The sequence below is a fragment of the Guyanagaster necrorhizus genome, assembly GCF_019112545.1.
Source record: "Guyanagaster necrorhizus MCA 3950 unplaced genomic scaffold BT62scaffold_51, whole genome shotgun sequence".
NCBI lineage: Eukaryota > Fungi > Basidiomycota > Agaricomycetes > Agaricales > Physalacriaceae > Guyanagaster > Guyanagaster necrorhizus.
The window spans coordinates 40,639-56,207 of NW_025064930.1; the positions used below are offsets into that span (position 1 = coordinate 40,639).

Consider the following 15,569-nt stretch of genomic DNA (forward strand, 5'->3'; position numbering starts at 1 on the left):
TATGTACTTTGGAATTTGAATCAGTGGGGCTTTTGGTATTTTTGGCTTTTGACACGTAGATTTAGAGCGTCTATTTCGGAGGTTCGGGACGGCGCCGAGGAGATGCCGATTTACCGCTTTGTGGGTTTTGGTTCCGGCTTTTCCTTCTCTCTTCCTCTCTCTCTCCTTGTGTGCTGGGCGCTCCTGAAATTTCCGGATGGGTGTTCTTTTCTTGCCCCCGCAAATACGTTTTCCATTTGGCCTTTTTCCTGTGTGGCTGTTTTTTTTTTTTTTGATTTGTGGATATCCCCCACAGCCATTCTCTTGGTGGGGCTGATCGCTTCCCGAGGAGGAGGAGGAGGAGGAGCGCATACCTTTTTTTTTGGACCTTTGCGACTTGTTTGGTTCTGGCATTTATATCCGTGATACTGGAAGGAAGTCAGTTTGGGTGCTTACTACCGCCGGGCTTTGCTTTGGTTGTTTTCCGTTCCCGTTCCCGTTTCTTGACTTGGTGGGGTTTCACTCATCTTTGGGTTTTTTTTTCTCCGGTGTTTCATTCGTTTCTTCGTCTTGGATTTTGTTTTTTTTTGCATTTCTTAATTCCCCGGTGGGAGGGTAGAGCTTGGAGGGGGACGAGTCCGTCGCTTATTTCCGAGGTCTAGGTCTAGACTTGCTCCTCCTCCTCCGGCAACCTCGTGTTTTTCTCTCTTCTCTTTCTGTCGAACCATTGGAATTATGGCTAAGTCTCGATGCTCCCGTTCCTTTGTGTTTTCTCCGTCTCCGTCGAGGTTCGCATTCTCACAGACTGTGTGTATGTGGGGGGGTGTTCCCCTCGTGTTGTTCACAGGTGACTCGTCGGATATGATATGCGTGTTGTTGGCGTTCCTGTGGCGTGTTTTTTTTTTTTTTCTTTTTTCATATTCCGAGGGCGTCGCTCTTTTATTACCTGGTGGGGCGAAGGGAGCAATGTTATCTTTGTGTGTTCCTATCCTATGTGGCGTTTCGCTTATCTTGCTAGCATGTGTTCGTCCACTCCACCCACCCGTCCACTTTTTTCGGCGTTTAATTATGGAGTTTGGGTGTGAATTGGAGTTTTTGGGAAGGTGTGCTTAAAAGTCGGGGGGTGCTGAAGAGGATCTAGGCTATTATGCTGGGAGGTTAGGAACTTGGCTTGAAAGATAATCTCTCTCTCTCTCGCCCATTGGGAATTGGTCTGCTGGTGGTATTTATGGTTCATGGCGTTGTAGATTAGCGGGTCCAGGCTCTTCGCTTTTTTAATTAACGCGAATTACAGTTTCCCTCGGGGCTTGCCTGTACTTGAGGACTCGTATTTATGTGTTAGGCCCGATTTTTTTTTTTTTTTTTTGGTGGTGCTTGGGAATGGGGATTACGCCCAAGGCCCGAAGGCCTGTTTGTTTTCTTTCGGGGATTTCCTTCTGATTAGTTTAGTGGTGGATGAATTGGAATTGGATCGAGCTCCTGCTGCGAGGAATTGGATTTTGGGATATATGGATGGATGTCGATGGGGGAAGTTACTACTAGTAAACGAAACGTGTTTTTTCAGGTCAGGCGTGTTTGCATGAGATGAGGGGGTACCCGGGAGATTGGTGGTGGGAGGATTGGGAGGAGTGGAAGAAGAGAACCGGTACGAGGATCCGGATGGTGGGACCTGACCTCGGCGTCTTTCCTGGCGTTCTGATACGATGCGGTGACATGATTGGGGACGCCCTGCTTCCTGCTTACTGTTCACGGAGAGAAGTGCCATTGATACCCGATGTTAGAGGTTAATGAACCCAGGAACGGGTCCGTGTGTGTGTATGAGTGGGAGAAAAAAGAAGATTTAAATTACTACTACTATCGGCGCGTAGGTGGGTGGAGTCGGCATTTAAAGCCCCAGGAACATTCAAGGCGCGATGGATTATGAATTATGGCTGACACTGGCGGTCCGGAAGAGAAGGGCGTTGTCATATGTTTTCATTGAGATTGTTATGTTATGACAACGTGAGATCCAGCAGGAGGAGTTTTGGCGCCCCGAGGAGATGAGATGATGGTGCTGTTGCTATGGTGGGCTTTGTGTCGAGGGCCAGCTATAACTCACGGCACCGGTGGAAAATCAATAGAGGTCCATAATGAGTGCCCCTCCAACGGAAGAGAGAAGCCCAACAACGGTCCGTCACCGCCCCGGAGAAAAAAAAAATACAACCACCAAAAAGCCCCCACGGAGGCAATAAGATTTTTCAAAAAAAGAAAATGACGAAAGCGGAATGCACTCACGTAGCACGAGGTGATCGTAGGCCCACCCTGACCGATGGACCCTCACTCTCCCACTTCCTCGGTCACTTGTTTTTTTACTAGGCCGATCCCAGCGTTTTGAACGTGCACAACGGGGGATCTCGCCGAATTATGTATGCAATCGTTTACATAAAGAAGAGATGGGAAAAAGGGGCCGGCGGCGGTTCTACGAGGTTTTCCTTCTCTCAAAAGGCGACAGAGATGGGGGGGGTGGTGACGCTTATTTTAGTTTGAACCCTACCTCCCCTCCTCAGCCACCCACTTGCTTCTCCCCCTTACCTTTTCTTCCATCCATCCATCCATCACCACCGTTATTCACGACTACGACTACTACTACTACTACGACGACGACAACGAACGAACGAACCGCGATGCTCTTTATCACACTCACGACGATAGCACTATTCGTGTTCGCCTGGCAGCGCACGCTACGACGACAACAACGACCACGCTCCTCGGTGCCGTTCCCGCCAGGTCCCAAGCCGCTTTGGTTGCTCGGCAATATCTTCGATCTGACCGCGAAGGAACTGTGGCTCGTCGTCACGAAATGGGGGAAGAAATACGGTGTGTGTTCCGGGTTCCCTCCCTCCCCCACTCTCTCTCTCTCTTCTTTCTTTCCTTCCTTGACTGACCTGCCCCACCTCACCCCACCCCAGGCGACGTCGTCTACGTCCACGTCTTCGGACAGGGACTGGTGTTCTTGAACAGCCCAGAAGCGGTCTGCGATCTGCTGGATAAGCGAGGGTCGGTGTACTCTGATAAGCCACAACTGGTTATGGCGGGAGAGCTGTGCGTGGTTTCTTTCTTTTCCGCGGGTTGGGGGGACGCGTTTTATTGATTCGCTTTCACGTTTAGATGTGGATGCGAGAACATGGTACGCCGCTCCCTTCATGTGTTTTCTTTGCGAGACCCAGCATGGGGGTTGCTTATCCAAACAGGTCGCATTTACGGGCTACGGCGAGCAGATGAGGAGGCAGCGCAAGCTGCTGACGAGCGCGCTGGGCATCAAGGCCGTGCCGGCGTATCATCCGCTCATGGAGGAGGAGACGCAGGTGTTCCTGAGGAGGCTGCTGGCGACGCCCGATGAGCATTTGCTCCACACACGCAGGTACGCGGGCGGGCTGACGCTCTCCGTGTTGTACGGCTACACGGTCTCGTCCAACGATGACCAGTTCCTCCGCATGGCCGAAGAGTGTGTGGATATCCTCTCGAACAGAGTCGCGTCTGGTGGGGGGATCTGGCCCGTGGATATCTTCCCGGCGTTGAAGAACTGGCCTCTGTGGGCTCCGGGCTCTGCGTTCAGGAGGAACGCGATGGTGTGGAAGGCCAAGATGGAGGAGTTTGTCGAGAAGCCGTTCGAGTATACGCTTAGGTCGCTGGTATGTCTTTTTTTTTCTTTTCTTTCTTTCCTCACTTTCAACAGAAATACGGTACCTACGCACCGTCATTCTGCTCAAGGCTGCTCGAGGAGATGGATAATCGCTCAGACCAGTTTATGTTTGATCTCAAATGGACGGCGAATTCGATGTATTCTGCCAGTGGAGATACGGTGGGGCCTTCTTCTCCTTCTCTTTCCCGGCGCTTATCGCTAATGGGTTTTTCCAGACTATCACGACCGTCATGCATTTCATCTTGGCGATGATACTCTACCCCGAGGTGATGGAGAAAGCACGCAAGGAGATCGACAGTGTCATTGGAACCGAACGTCTTCCTACTTTTGCGGACCGCGCTTCCTTGCCTTATGGTACGTGCATTGCGTTCGGTTCCAAACTGATTGACGCATTGGTTATATAATCTGCAGTCGATGCTATTTTGAAAGAGACCTGGAGATGGGGCGTTCCAGTCCCGTTATGTGCGTGTGGTGTATGACCCATCTCGAGCAAAGGACAGGGATGATTGATTATGCGCACCCTCTAGGCCTGCCGCATCGACTTATGGAAGACGATGTCTATCGGGATATGTATATTCCCAAGGGATCTTTGGTAAGCGCCGAGCAAAGCGTGAAAAAATATCTTCCGGAGTTTCTTATATGCGATTTTCGTTTAGGTCTTTGGCAACATCTGGTGCGGAAACGCTTCCCGTTCTTCTCTTTTTCATTAAACAACTCTGACCCGAAAGACACGCCCATATTTTTAGGTCCATCCTCCGAGACGACTCGATATATCCGAATCCTCATGCATTTGAGCCAGAGAGGTTTTTGAACCCTGTGGATCCTGTGACCGAAAAGCGGAGAGATGTGCGGAATTACGTGTTTGGATTTGGGAGACGGTGTGTTTTTTCTTATGGGGTTTTGTTGTCTGATGCCGGGGGAGGTGGGAACTCATATGCGAGATATTGTAGGACGTGTCCTGGTGCGCACCTCGTCGAGTCGTCGGCATGGCTTTTGATAGCGGGTATGCTGGCCACGCTTGACATACGGAAATCGGTAGACGATGCGGGTAACGTCATCGAACCTATAGTGGAGTTTGATAATTCGGTGTTTAGGTATGTCTTCCTTTTTTTCTGTTTTTAACCCTCCTTCTCATGGGATGGGAACAGAACACCGAACCCATACAAGTGTACGATTAAGCCTCGATCTGAACAAGCGGTAAGACTCATCAGTCAGGCGGGTCTACAGGTTTAGTTTTTTTGCTATAAATATTGTTTTGGTTGTCTTCGGTTTGAGTTTTTGTTTGTGTTATTCTTAGTTTTGTAACTTATCATGGGATGTGTTTTATTGCATCAATGTTAATAATTATCATGCGTGCACGCACTCATTTCGGGGAAGGGTCGAGGGGGCGGTGGGGGACCGGTTCCTGGGGGAAGATGGTTTCCGTGAGATACACCGAGACAGGCGGGGGTTTTATGTTTTATGTGTGGTAGGCGGAACCCTAACCTTTCGTCGAGCGGATTGACTTGATGGACTTTTCTTCTACTTCGGGTCCAGCCTAACCAACGTTTTGTTGGCTTCCTTCCCTACACCCCCCCACCCCCACCCCTCAAATTTAAGCATACACCCAATTTCGCGTACCTATTATTATGATCACGCGTGCGGACCCAATATGGTTCGGCTAAAAAAGGTCTTGCTTCCTTCTCTCCGCGTGTGTGCGTTATCAATATCCATTTATGTTGGAATGTGGGGGCTTTGTGTCTCTTCGCCCCACCCCTCACCCCCCCGCACCGCACCCCCCCCTCTTCTGCTCTCCTCTTCCTATGGCTGGCTTTGATAATACCTTGGGTGCGCTATTGGTCGGTGGGCTCGTGGCCATGGCGTATGTCTCTCTCTCGGGCTTCTTGAGCAAAAAAGCTGACTTGATTTTATTTTTTAGGTTGTGGGGCATAACGTGTGTGCAGACGTATACGTTCTTCACGACGAATCAGAGAGATCAGGCGGCCTTCAAGTTGCTTGTGAGTCGTGTTTTGCGTTTTTGTGTATGTGGATGGAATTCCGATGGATGGTGCTTAGATCGCGTTCCTTCTGTGAGTTAAACCCCCCTCGTGGTAATCGAAAAAAAAAAAACTTTTGAAAAGCGTCTTGGATACGTTCGACTCGGTGTTGAACGGGCACATTCTCTATTTCTATCTCGTCAAGAACTATTTGAACCCTTTGGCTATATACGCGCCGACTTGGTGCGTCGCGTCGTCCTTCGTGGTTTGATTTTTTTTTTTCATTTTTTTTCATCGCGTCGTAGGAGTGTGATCGTGAGTAGTTATCCTGCTGTGTTTTTTTTTTGTTTTGTTTTTCTATGGGCGAAGTGTGGCTGAGATGGGTTTAGCTCCATGTAGCGATCACGGTGGGTTGGGTTTTTATCTCCATCGTGTCCACAGAGTCCCTTATTATGCCCCCCTCCCCTCTCTTTCACCCACCCACGCATACAGTCGATCTCCGATTTTATAATCCGGAGGTGAGTTTCGGAGCACCCCACCTCCCCCCTCGTATTGGGTTGGTTTCGGCTCATGCACTCACACCACACTAGTATGTTCGCTCGCCGGGTGTACCGATGTAGGAGAAACGAACGACTCTTGCTGCGTGCGTTGATTGGGGTTTTTTTTTAGTGAGTAATGGGAATAAAGTGATAACGCTGTGGATTGTGAGGGGGCGTTCCGTTCCCTCTCCTAGACCGATGATTCACTGATCTTTCAGGCGGCGGTATCGGCTACGGACTTAGGTATGGCATCGATTCATGAATATGGATACAGCACGAGGGCGTAATCAATCAATCAATCATAGTCTGTGGGATCGGTGAGTTTGTCGATCCGTACTTCCTTCTATCAGGCTGGAGAGGTTTTTTCTGATTGAAAACAAAAAAAAAACTCAAATTTTCCCGCATGTTAGTGATCACCGCTAAAGCGTCCGTTGGGCTTGTCTTTTTTTTTTTCTCTTCGAAAGAATAACTAAAAGCTTTCTGAATCGTATAGGTTTGGGATCTCGAGCTATCTCGAGCTGGATACACTCTCGGTGCGTGTTGTTTTTTGCGCGCGTGGTGGTTCGGGGCGTTTACTTGTGCCAGTCGCTGTTGTACTTGAACTTTGCAGCTGGTACCACGAGCGATGTGAGCGTTGCGCTCGCATTGTGTTATTATCTCTACATCTCACGTACGGGGTTCCCGAGGTAATAAAATAAAATAAAACAAAGCTCCGAGTCGAGGCTGATCAGTATTGCCCTAGGACCGACTCACTGATAACTATTCTCATGGCGTACACGGTGAACACCGGATTGGTCGTCGCGTGCGTGTGGTTTTTCATATCGCCCGTTTTTTCCTCTCACACCAACTGGACCGTTCGGGCAGCGTCGACGCCGCATTAGGCATCCTTACGTATGCTGCGATGCCGCACAACCTCATATTCCTCGGTAGGTTTTGGCTTCAAGGCTCTGGGACTTCATCTCCTTACACATTAATATTAGGCTTTTACTTGCTCCTAAGCAAACGTGAGTGCCACACACATATGCGGGCCTAATCATCCACGGACTGATGGGGGTTTCCATCCACCTAACCCAAGTCTACCTAAACTCGTACCTTGCCAGCCTCAACGCCCGACAAGGGCTGCGCGAAATGAGCAACCAGCCAGTGTCTATCCAGTTCACAAACTTTGCCCAATCTTCCGGCCGGTTCACGAATGCGAGTGAAGGTGAGGAAATACAGTCGTCACGGCCTGTGTTGGGCGAGAAGGTGGGTGGGACTCACTGAAGGGCCTCCTGGTAATTGCACCCGAGCTCAACTCGCTTTTTGTTTTTGTTTGTTTTTTTTTCCAGCGATCACATCCGACGGCACTGTCACTCGAAACGGGTAATTTGCAGAAGAGATCCCTGCCAGATAGTAGCGCCAGTTCGAACCCTTCTACGCCCATCACTGCAACGACGGCGACGTTGACTCCGGTTCTGGCAGTGTGAAATCCAGCCGCCGGCCGGGGGGTGTCGAGTGGATCTGCTACTTCTATACATATTTATTATTCATACCTCTGCTTGTTCATACCTCTGCTTGTACAAAACGCCGAGATAGCGTACTAAATGAATACCACCACCGCTGCGTGTACATTAGTTCATAATGGACGCGGGATTCGATCTGCATTCAAGCGGATTGTATGTACATGCATTCAGTTGTGAGGTAACTAGTGCCCTCAATTATACACGACCTGCGGGAGACCAGCGAGGATTGTTGGTAACTATGCCACCCGGCCCACCTTTATACACGGCGTCCACACTGAGCTGCAGGTCGGGGGCAATAGTCGTATTAGCCTCCATCGCCCAGAGAGCAACAGCGACAGTGCTACGGATGCGATTGTCAGAATGTAATTCTTTCTACCTTCCGTTTTGAGAAATTAGGTAGGGCTCACTTGGTTCCACTGTAATCCAGAATGCCTTGATGAACCGGGAACTTAGCTTGCGGCCTGGACTTGGTTTGTCAGTTATTCTGCCAGCGAATGACATGATGTCCAACTTGCCCTAGATTTCCGACTCGCTTTCCCATCATCCAGCCATTAACAAACAGGTACACCCGGTAGGGCTGACCGAGCGGTTCATTGAAGTTGAACGACATAGGCACGTCAAAACCTTCTGGAATGTCCAGATCAAATGTCGTCACGAAGAAGCCAACACCTGCTGCAGACTCTGGTAAACCATCATTTAGATCCCTCGACTTCCATGACGACGTATCGAATCCAGGCAAGTGCCAGCCTTTACGCTCGCCGTAAAGACCCCCCTCGTTGAACACGCCACGGGTCTTGTCAGGAAAGCTAAACAATCATGAGCGATGTGCGATATATGTATTTCACATTGGCGGTGGCACCCACTCCGTGTATCCCCCGATTTTCCCCTGAACCCGCCACTGTGTGAACTTGCCGGTGTTCAGCTGAAATCCACGAATGCCACGAGGACTTTTAGAAGCATTGGTATTTGCTATGCATCACGACAAATGTTAGACGGTTGACAGCAACTGAGAACATAGGCACGCACTTCCAGAAGTCTCATTCAGGCCCATGTTGTCCTGCCAAGGAATGAGTAAATTCTGCCTCAGAAGTGTATTGTGCATACCTGGACTACTGTGATGATATTGTCCCCCGGTAAAACTGCGCCTTCGGGGAAAATGAATACGTCATCTGTCTCCTCGAGGATATTTTTATTGTTGGTTGAACTGCGAATTGAATACACGACATCAGTACCGCAGCGTATAGATTTATTGAATATCTCACTTTCCGTAAGACGTATTCAAGAAGATATTATTGAGCCAAACGCTTGCGGCAAATGCTAGGGCCGGGCCGATATCAGTCCGCGCATCGGAGAAACAGGCAACATCGTGCTTTCACCTTCGCCACCGTTTATGGAGAGATTGACACTCTTCTCGGCTCCCGTGCCGTTGAAATGTCCTCTCCAAAGTACAATATTTTCGCAGCTGCAAGCTCAAGGTATTTCATTCAATAATTCGATATGACAAGAAAATGACACATACAATCCGTAATCGCATCCGTACAAAATTGTCCCGTCGGAATAATACGGTTTGAGAGGGATATTGGTCGTGGTATGGTTCGCGACGACAAATGAACCATCGTCGAACGTTGGTTGAATCTCCGGCAAGCTGTCTCGGAACTTCCATCCCTCCAACGTCGGAGCCACTGCGAAGTCCACGGATGCCGACGACATGGAGAGATCTCCTATTAGACCTCCGATTTCCGTCAAGGATGAGGATGCATGGACTGATAACGCAACGCCGTTCCATGTTACAGAACTAATCACAGCAGGAGCTATGATTGTCAACGGTGTACTGGCGTTGAGGTCGCCTTTCAACGCAAGCACCGTTCCTGATATGCTAGCCGAGCGCACGAGATACGGTCCACCCACGAGGACGGACTCATTAGTCCCCAGACCCCAATAATTGCGCAGTGAACTATTGGCGTCTCCAGGAATGACAGGTGCCCAGAAGGTGGCGACGGTGTCAGAGTCGGCAAACAGCACCAATTGCGAGTCGGAATCGTAGACCGTCACTAGGCCTTGAGTCCCAGTAGGGAAGGAGAAGATTGTAATAACGGAGCTCGGCGTGAGCGTGGCTCGGAATGATGAAGTATCATATTGCTTTCGGAAGGAGCGGCCTGTGAGCGATAAAGCGATTTCATGCTCTTGGGAAGCATCTCCATAGATGAAGAGGACATCTCTACCGTCAATGACGCCGGCGAAATATATTGGTGCCGTGGAATACAACAGACGTGAAGAGCCGAAGGCGTAATTAGACACGATGACTTTAGACTGTCGTCCACCTAGTGTAACTGCTGAGGCGATAATCGGAATCTGAAGGTCACCCTCTACTGTAGCAACGTTAATCTTGAAGTCGGTGATATCACTAGCCACAAGTGGTAAGCGTCACGAACAAACTTCCAATTCGAATGAACCCTTACGTGGAGGTGGAATTGGTATGTCTTACGATGTAAAATCCAGCTTGTGTATCAGGGTTGAGGAGGTAAGTCGCAAAGACCGCTTCGGACGACAAGATTGAAAGACCCGTGGAACTGTCAGCAATCCAATCTGTCTTGTGGAATTCCGGTGAGCTTCGGATGAACAGGCACTGCCTTTTCAGTTCGTCGTATTTTGTCGTCAATTGCCGAGCTTCATCAATCTGAACCAGTCTGAACTCTAGCGCGCCGAGTTGAATTAAGCTGACTTACGGAAGCTCCGTAGTCGTATGAGGTGTAAACCTTCCCAAAGTTAGCACTAGTTTGATCTAAAAAGTACATCAAGGATTACCCCACTGGTTTAGGAAGTCAGCCAGGTATGGTAGAAGCAGCATAGCATAGTCAGCTTACTGGAATGGTATTGCCCCCCACGATGTACCACTACGGAATGACATAAGAAACGGCACAGAGAGACAATTATTTCATCGACAAACCCATAAAGCATGTAGTAACTTGTCAGCTTCGCGTTGCTGGCCCATAACTGGAGATAAAAAACAGACATGAAATCTGGACCAGTTAGTGCGGCGCAAAGAGCATAGCCTAAGATAGTTAAGTAAGAAGCCGATATGAAAACACTTTAGTACATTACCCGGTGCAGTTGGTCCCCAAGCATCAAATGAACCTCCCTGGAACTCTGCCCAGGTTAGATCAGCTTAGCATATAGAAGACAAAGAAGCCGGGCGCACCGGGGAAATACCAAGGCTGAGATGGATTGGCTGCTTCGTGATATTGATGGTAATTCAAGGTAACCCCATTCCAGTCCAAGGGATGAGAGCAGTCGAAACCTTGAGGATAAGAATCCAATCTGATGAGGCAACAATAAGAAGAGTAAGAGAGAACTGAAGAAGAAGACTGACCCATAAAGATCGACAGCGCCCTGAGTAGAAGCAATTTCGTCAGCATGACATGTTTCGAAGCGACTAAAACGAACCCACAGTCCCATTGATGAAGTTACGACCCTCTCCTGGGTCATTGTAGGTAAGGGGCAATGCAATGCTTGAATTGCGATAGACTTCTTCAAGCTCAGCAAAGTACTCTCCACCGATGCTCTGAGTGAATTCGTTATCTGAAATAGCGATTCAGTATCAGCAGTCTTCGCACTAGAAGAAGAAGCAAACCAATCTGTATAGCTGAAAAAGTGTGAGATCAGGACAAAACGCGTCAAAACAGCGACGCGCTCACCAATTACAGGCCCTCCTTCGGTGATTTGATACGGGGCTGTCTCTTCGATGATCCCGAGAATATAATCCATCCATGCTTCTTTCCAATCGGGCGCGCTTGTTCGCAGCGTTCCAGCAACTTCTGATGTAGCCCAATGGGCTATGCCACCTGCAGAAGTCTCTGCATTGATATACTAGAAAGGGTGAGCACATATCGACAAATGAAATCAGCGCAACTGACTGGACCTAGTGATATCTAAGTTGAGCGCCCTAGAACGGCGAAGGAGCACTAATACACACCAGGACGTAGAACGATCCAAATACCCGCATCCAAAGCTGCCTCGTACAGCGGCTTCAGGGCACGAAAGCCGTCAAAGTCCACGACACCACGCGACGGGTTGAGGAGACCCATGTGAACATAGACACTGACAGCATTCAGGCCTGATGCCTTGACTTTTTGCAGGATGTCGGGCCATAAGGATGGAACAGGTAGCCGAAATGTATGGAATTCCCCCGAGCTAAATAATCATCTGTATCAGACGTTTTAACCGAATAGAGAATACTGACTGTAAGAAGATCCTTTGACCGCGTAGCGACAAACTGTAGTTGTCAAAGGAGACTTGGTCGGTGAATGAAGCCACGCGACGATGCAAAGTGTCATCATGGACGATAGACCTGGCAAGCGCCCCAACACTGTTCCCGTAAAGTAGAACGGAAAGCCACGACCAAAAGAGTAGGGCAGCCGTCCATCGTCGAAAGAGATCAGTCGGTGTACTGCGGAAGTCGGAAGAGATGTTCATTTCAAGGATCGCCCGGTATTATTTTCAACAGCGACACTTTTTAAGGCGAGCCGTGTGCGAACATAGGACGTTGGTATGCGTTGGACGGGATCCCATGACCCACACTGTATCACGGGAACGAGAGTCGAAGCACCCAGAATTGTCCTCGGGCCGTTTATATCTGTTGGAAAGTTCAGAGACCATGGACACTGAGAGAGCTGGCTTCTATAGTTACCGAGGATTATCCGCAAGATATCATCCACCACAACGCGTCTATGCCGAGTCTTCTTGTTGGGATTTTGCTGGAAAGTTCTAGAAAGGGCAATCCGGCATCATGCCGAGAGTTGATGAGTAAGCTCGAGAGAAAGAGAAAGTTGTAGTAAATTCTAGATATAAGTCTGGAGAGTATAAATACAAGCTCTGTAGGAGCTGTAGAATAAGGAGTTCATACCTTCTGGCCTTACCAGCCTGGAGTCTACCCTGCGCATCACCGAGGATTTCCAACACTTCTGTAACTCAAAGAAGTAACACACGAAAGAGCTACCAAAGATATGCAGTCTTGGTCGGGCCGTGCCATACTCGCCACTGGAACAAAATCCATTAGCTTCGACCCGATGTACGGTTGAGCTGGAGGATGCACCTTGTAAACAGGGCTTACGGAAAGGATGGCATTTTTGAACACTGGCTGTCGAGGTGAATGTGTAAAACAGAAGATTAGATCGACTATCAGACAAGTGTTAGCAAAGCACCGAGTGGAGCTGAAGCTGTAGTCTTACCATATAAGTCGGGTTCACGTGTATAAGTGAATTTCACAAGGCATCCTTTTTCCGAATCTCGTGGACATTTGACTGTACGCGGTGTAACTTGCACGTTGATCACCCTGTCCATCGTCGGTCGTTTTAGCGATACATTCTACTTGGGACCCGCGAAGCTAGACAGCCGACGTACACTGAAGGAGTTGAAACTGTAAAACTGGTGATCTGCATACCGAGGATGCAGGCGAGAGGAAAATGAATTATATAACATCATATAGATAAAAGAGGGTCGTGGAGAAGGACGCGATGAGTGGTGACTATGCTCGTCCCTGACGATAGCAGACTTCGGTTCTATCAGGACTGAGCGTGACACGAGGCTGAGGATGTAGCTAGTGCGTAGAATGCGTCCAAAAGGCTCTTGTAAGCCTGGAAGGCACGTACTCGGACGGCAAGTGAACGTAGCGGCGCCGTCCTATTTCCCGAGGAAAGCAAAGTGATATCACATGCGGTTACGACCCGCTTGAGATTGTCACCTGGAAAAGGATTGGAGACCATGACTGTCGATTGGCTACGATGAGTATGTGTTCCATACATCAGAAGGAATGATGACTCACTTCTGCTACAACCTCGCAGGCTCGTCCAGTACTGGCGACGAAATCCGAGCCTGTGGTAGCAAGCGAGGTCCTAACGACAGCCTCGAACATGTCCAGACTAAGGAGCCTACCAAAAGGATATTAACACATCTTTTGGAACCAGTCAACGGGTCCTGCCAATTTCTGCAATGGAAGATGATCACTTAATGAAACTACGTATCACGAATAACGAGTACTTACGTCGTCGACGTCAGCACTTAGTTGTCTTATCTTGTTCTCAGCATTGTCAAGCATCTACCTTCTTGCAGTCGTCATCGATGCTTCTGGTGCACCAAGCACATGCTCCACCATCAGCTCGCTTCCGAAGTGAAATATACGAGACGCAGATACATGTGGTGGATCACCATAAGTTGCTATTATTGTTGACTGTCACAACAAAAAAAAAATGAACGCAGTGACGGGCGACACCTGTTAGGCGAAGAGAACAGTGCAGAACGAGTTAACGGTCTATGTGTTCTGGTCTGGCCTAGTCTGCAGTTGATCAATGGTGGTGTTCCCGGAGGCGTGTAGTGAATATGTTTGGTAAACGAACTGGGCCAACGCGATGCGGGTCTGTTCTTGGGTGATAGCCAGCTAGCTCATTAAACAAGTCATCTCTGTTTTAGGTCGGGAATGATCGTTCATTAATTTGCATGATGGGCTAATGCGGAATGCAAAGCCAGGAAGTTTTGGAGTATCCTTCTTGATTGGAGCTCTTCCGAACATCTTTTGACACAGTTCTCGTGTATCGCCAACGAAAAACTGGGTGTGGGGGAAGTGTCGGCGGTGATAGATACTCTGTGAAGAAGTGGGCAGGAAAAATGGGTATTGAAACGATAGCGGGCTTGCGCCACTACAAGTGCCTGGATCCACCAGTGATTGACCGGTGGCTAAAGGCGACGACGAGCATCTGCCTTCGAAAGTTTGGGGTCTTCGCGAGAGTCGAACGACAACTGAACGGCCACAACGTCACACCCGTTCGGGACGACGGCGTGGGAATGTCGTCTTTGAAAGAGTACGTGGTAGACAACAATTGCGCAATGATCCTAAGAAGGGTATTGGTTTGGACAGCGCAAGACTCTTTACGAAAACGATGATGACGAACTTCGAGTCGTTAAATGATGACAAGCGCTGAGATTCAACATGAATGAAATGAAGGAAAACACGTGGCTCCGCACAAGATCCGAATGAACGTACATCTTCGTAGATGAGCATCGTGATTAACAGGGTTGCACACTATGTCGCCTTCTGGGTAAAGATCGAAGGAAGACCATGCACCGAGGATATGGCTATGAAGGCGAGTGGTGCCTCCACCCATCGTACTAGAACCAGAAGTTAGAATGGGTCCTTCGACAGGTGGAAAATGGGAGAAATAGCGTTCGTCGTTACATCGTCGATTGCGGAAACGAATCGGCACGATTTAGTCGCGCTTCTGTCAGCTCCGACTACGTCTGCTGGGGAGCTAAGGAGACGACCGAGTGGTGCGCTAAGTCTGCAAAGGGTGCCGACACGGTGGACAATAATAACGTTCCGATAGCATCTAGGTTCGATGCGACAGCAACCTGGTCTGCCTATAGACTGACGTGGAGAGGACTGATGAGAGCAATTCGACTATGTTTAGCCCAACGGTAGCTTTTGTGGCCATTTTAAACCGATATTAGTGTTGAAGTAGCACACCCTCCATGTCGCTCTTACCTTACATAATCATAGCTACCAATACTGGAGATCGAAAGTCAATGCTTACTAGCTTTTGACTTTTGACTCCAGACCTGGCTTTCCCGCCGCGCTATGCAACCTGCTCTCAACAGGTTATGGGCCCCGCGCCTTACTAAGCCAAGCAAACTTTTTTTGTTCCCTCTCGCGAACCATTCACTAGACATCGAAGTCTCACTCACTTTCCTAAGGGATATCACTATCCATTTGGAAGTTGCATCCACCCATCATGGGCCTCCACACACTCTCTAACCCCAATGGTCTCTCCTTTTTTTCTCACACCACAATGAATGACTCAGATGTCATTGACACCACCAAATGTGGCTTTCCCAACCTCCA

General features: G+C 49.0%; 4 protein-coding genes across 4 annotated transcripts; 3 read left to right on the forward strand and 1 right to left on the reverse strand.

The window, feature by feature from the left end:
• Window positions 1–2,642: 2,642 nt before the first annotated feature.
• BT62DRAFT_910867 (cytochrome P450) lies at window positions 2,643–4,894 on the forward strand (the record flags this gene model as incomplete). The annotated part of the gene is made up of 12 exons (XM_043183817.1): window positions 2,643–2,835; window positions 2,928–3,060; window positions 3,127–3,145; window positions 3,210–3,650; window positions 3,695–3,820; window positions 3,877–4,015; window positions 4,073–4,123; window positions 4,189–4,253; window positions 4,318–4,334; window positions 4,408–4,539; window positions 4,612–4,755; window positions 4,810–4,894. The coding sequence occupies 12 exons, from the start codon at window positions 2,643–2,645 to the stop codon at window positions 4,892–4,894; spliced, it is 1,545 nt and encodes a 514-aa protein (XP_043033809.1).
• Window positions 4,895–5,095: 201 nt separating this feature from the next.
• BT62DRAFT_628391 (uncharacterized protein) lies at window positions 5,096–7,669 on the forward strand. Its single transcript, XM_043181674.1, has 19 exons — window positions 5,096–5,522; window positions 5,580–5,658; window positions 5,717–5,730; window positions 5,782–5,880; window positions 5,943–5,952; window positions 6,027–6,044; window positions 6,130–6,155; window positions 6,228–6,253; window positions 6,307–6,341; window positions 6,395–6,419; window positions 6,482–6,493; window positions 6,587–6,602; window positions 6,670–6,709; window positions 6,762–6,862; window positions 6,919–6,978; window positions 7,041–7,102; window positions 7,157–7,180; window positions 7,252–7,380; window positions 7,505–7,669. The coding sequence occupies exons 1-19, from the start codon at window positions 5,377–5,379 to the stop codon at window positions 7,540–7,542; spliced, it is 960 nt and encodes a 319-aa protein (XP_043033810.1). The 5' UTR covers window positions 5,096–5,376; the 3' UTR covers window positions 7,543–7,669.
• A 204-nt stretch (window positions 7,670–7,873) lies between these two features.
• BT62DRAFT_910817 (glycoside hydrolase family 35 protein) lies at window positions 7,874–12,151 on the reverse strand (the record flags this gene model as incomplete). The annotated part of the gene is made up of 20 exons (XM_043183814.1): window positions 7,874–8,018; window positions 8,086–8,144; window positions 8,190–8,484; window positions 8,542–8,647; window positions 8,693–8,735; window positions 8,783–8,882; window positions 8,941–8,995; window positions 9,055–9,140; window positions 9,198–10,082; window positions 10,138–10,355; window positions 10,405–10,450; window positions 10,543–10,572; window positions 10,626–10,731; window positions 10,781–10,825; window positions 10,878–10,996; window positions 11,049–11,068; window positions 11,127–11,257; window positions 11,350–11,545; window positions 11,650–11,869; window positions 11,919–12,151. 20 exons carry the CDS (start codon window positions 12,149–12,151, stop codon window positions 7,874–7,876), a joined length of 3,138 nt encoding a protein of 1,045 aa, XP_043033811.1.
• Window positions 12,152–14,338: 2,187 nt separating this feature from the next.
• BT62DRAFT_1080933 (uncharacterized protein) lies at window positions 14,339–15,206 on the forward strand (the record flags this gene model as incomplete). The annotated part of the gene is made up of 3 exons (XM_043179619.1): window positions 14,339–14,532; window positions 14,745–14,769; window positions 14,844–15,206. 3 exons carry the CDS (start codon window positions 14,339–14,341, stop codon window positions 15,147–15,149), a joined length of 525 nt encoding a protein of 174 aa, XP_043033812.1. The 3' UTR covers window positions 15,150–15,206.
• Window positions 15,207–15,569: the final 363 nt, after the last annotated feature.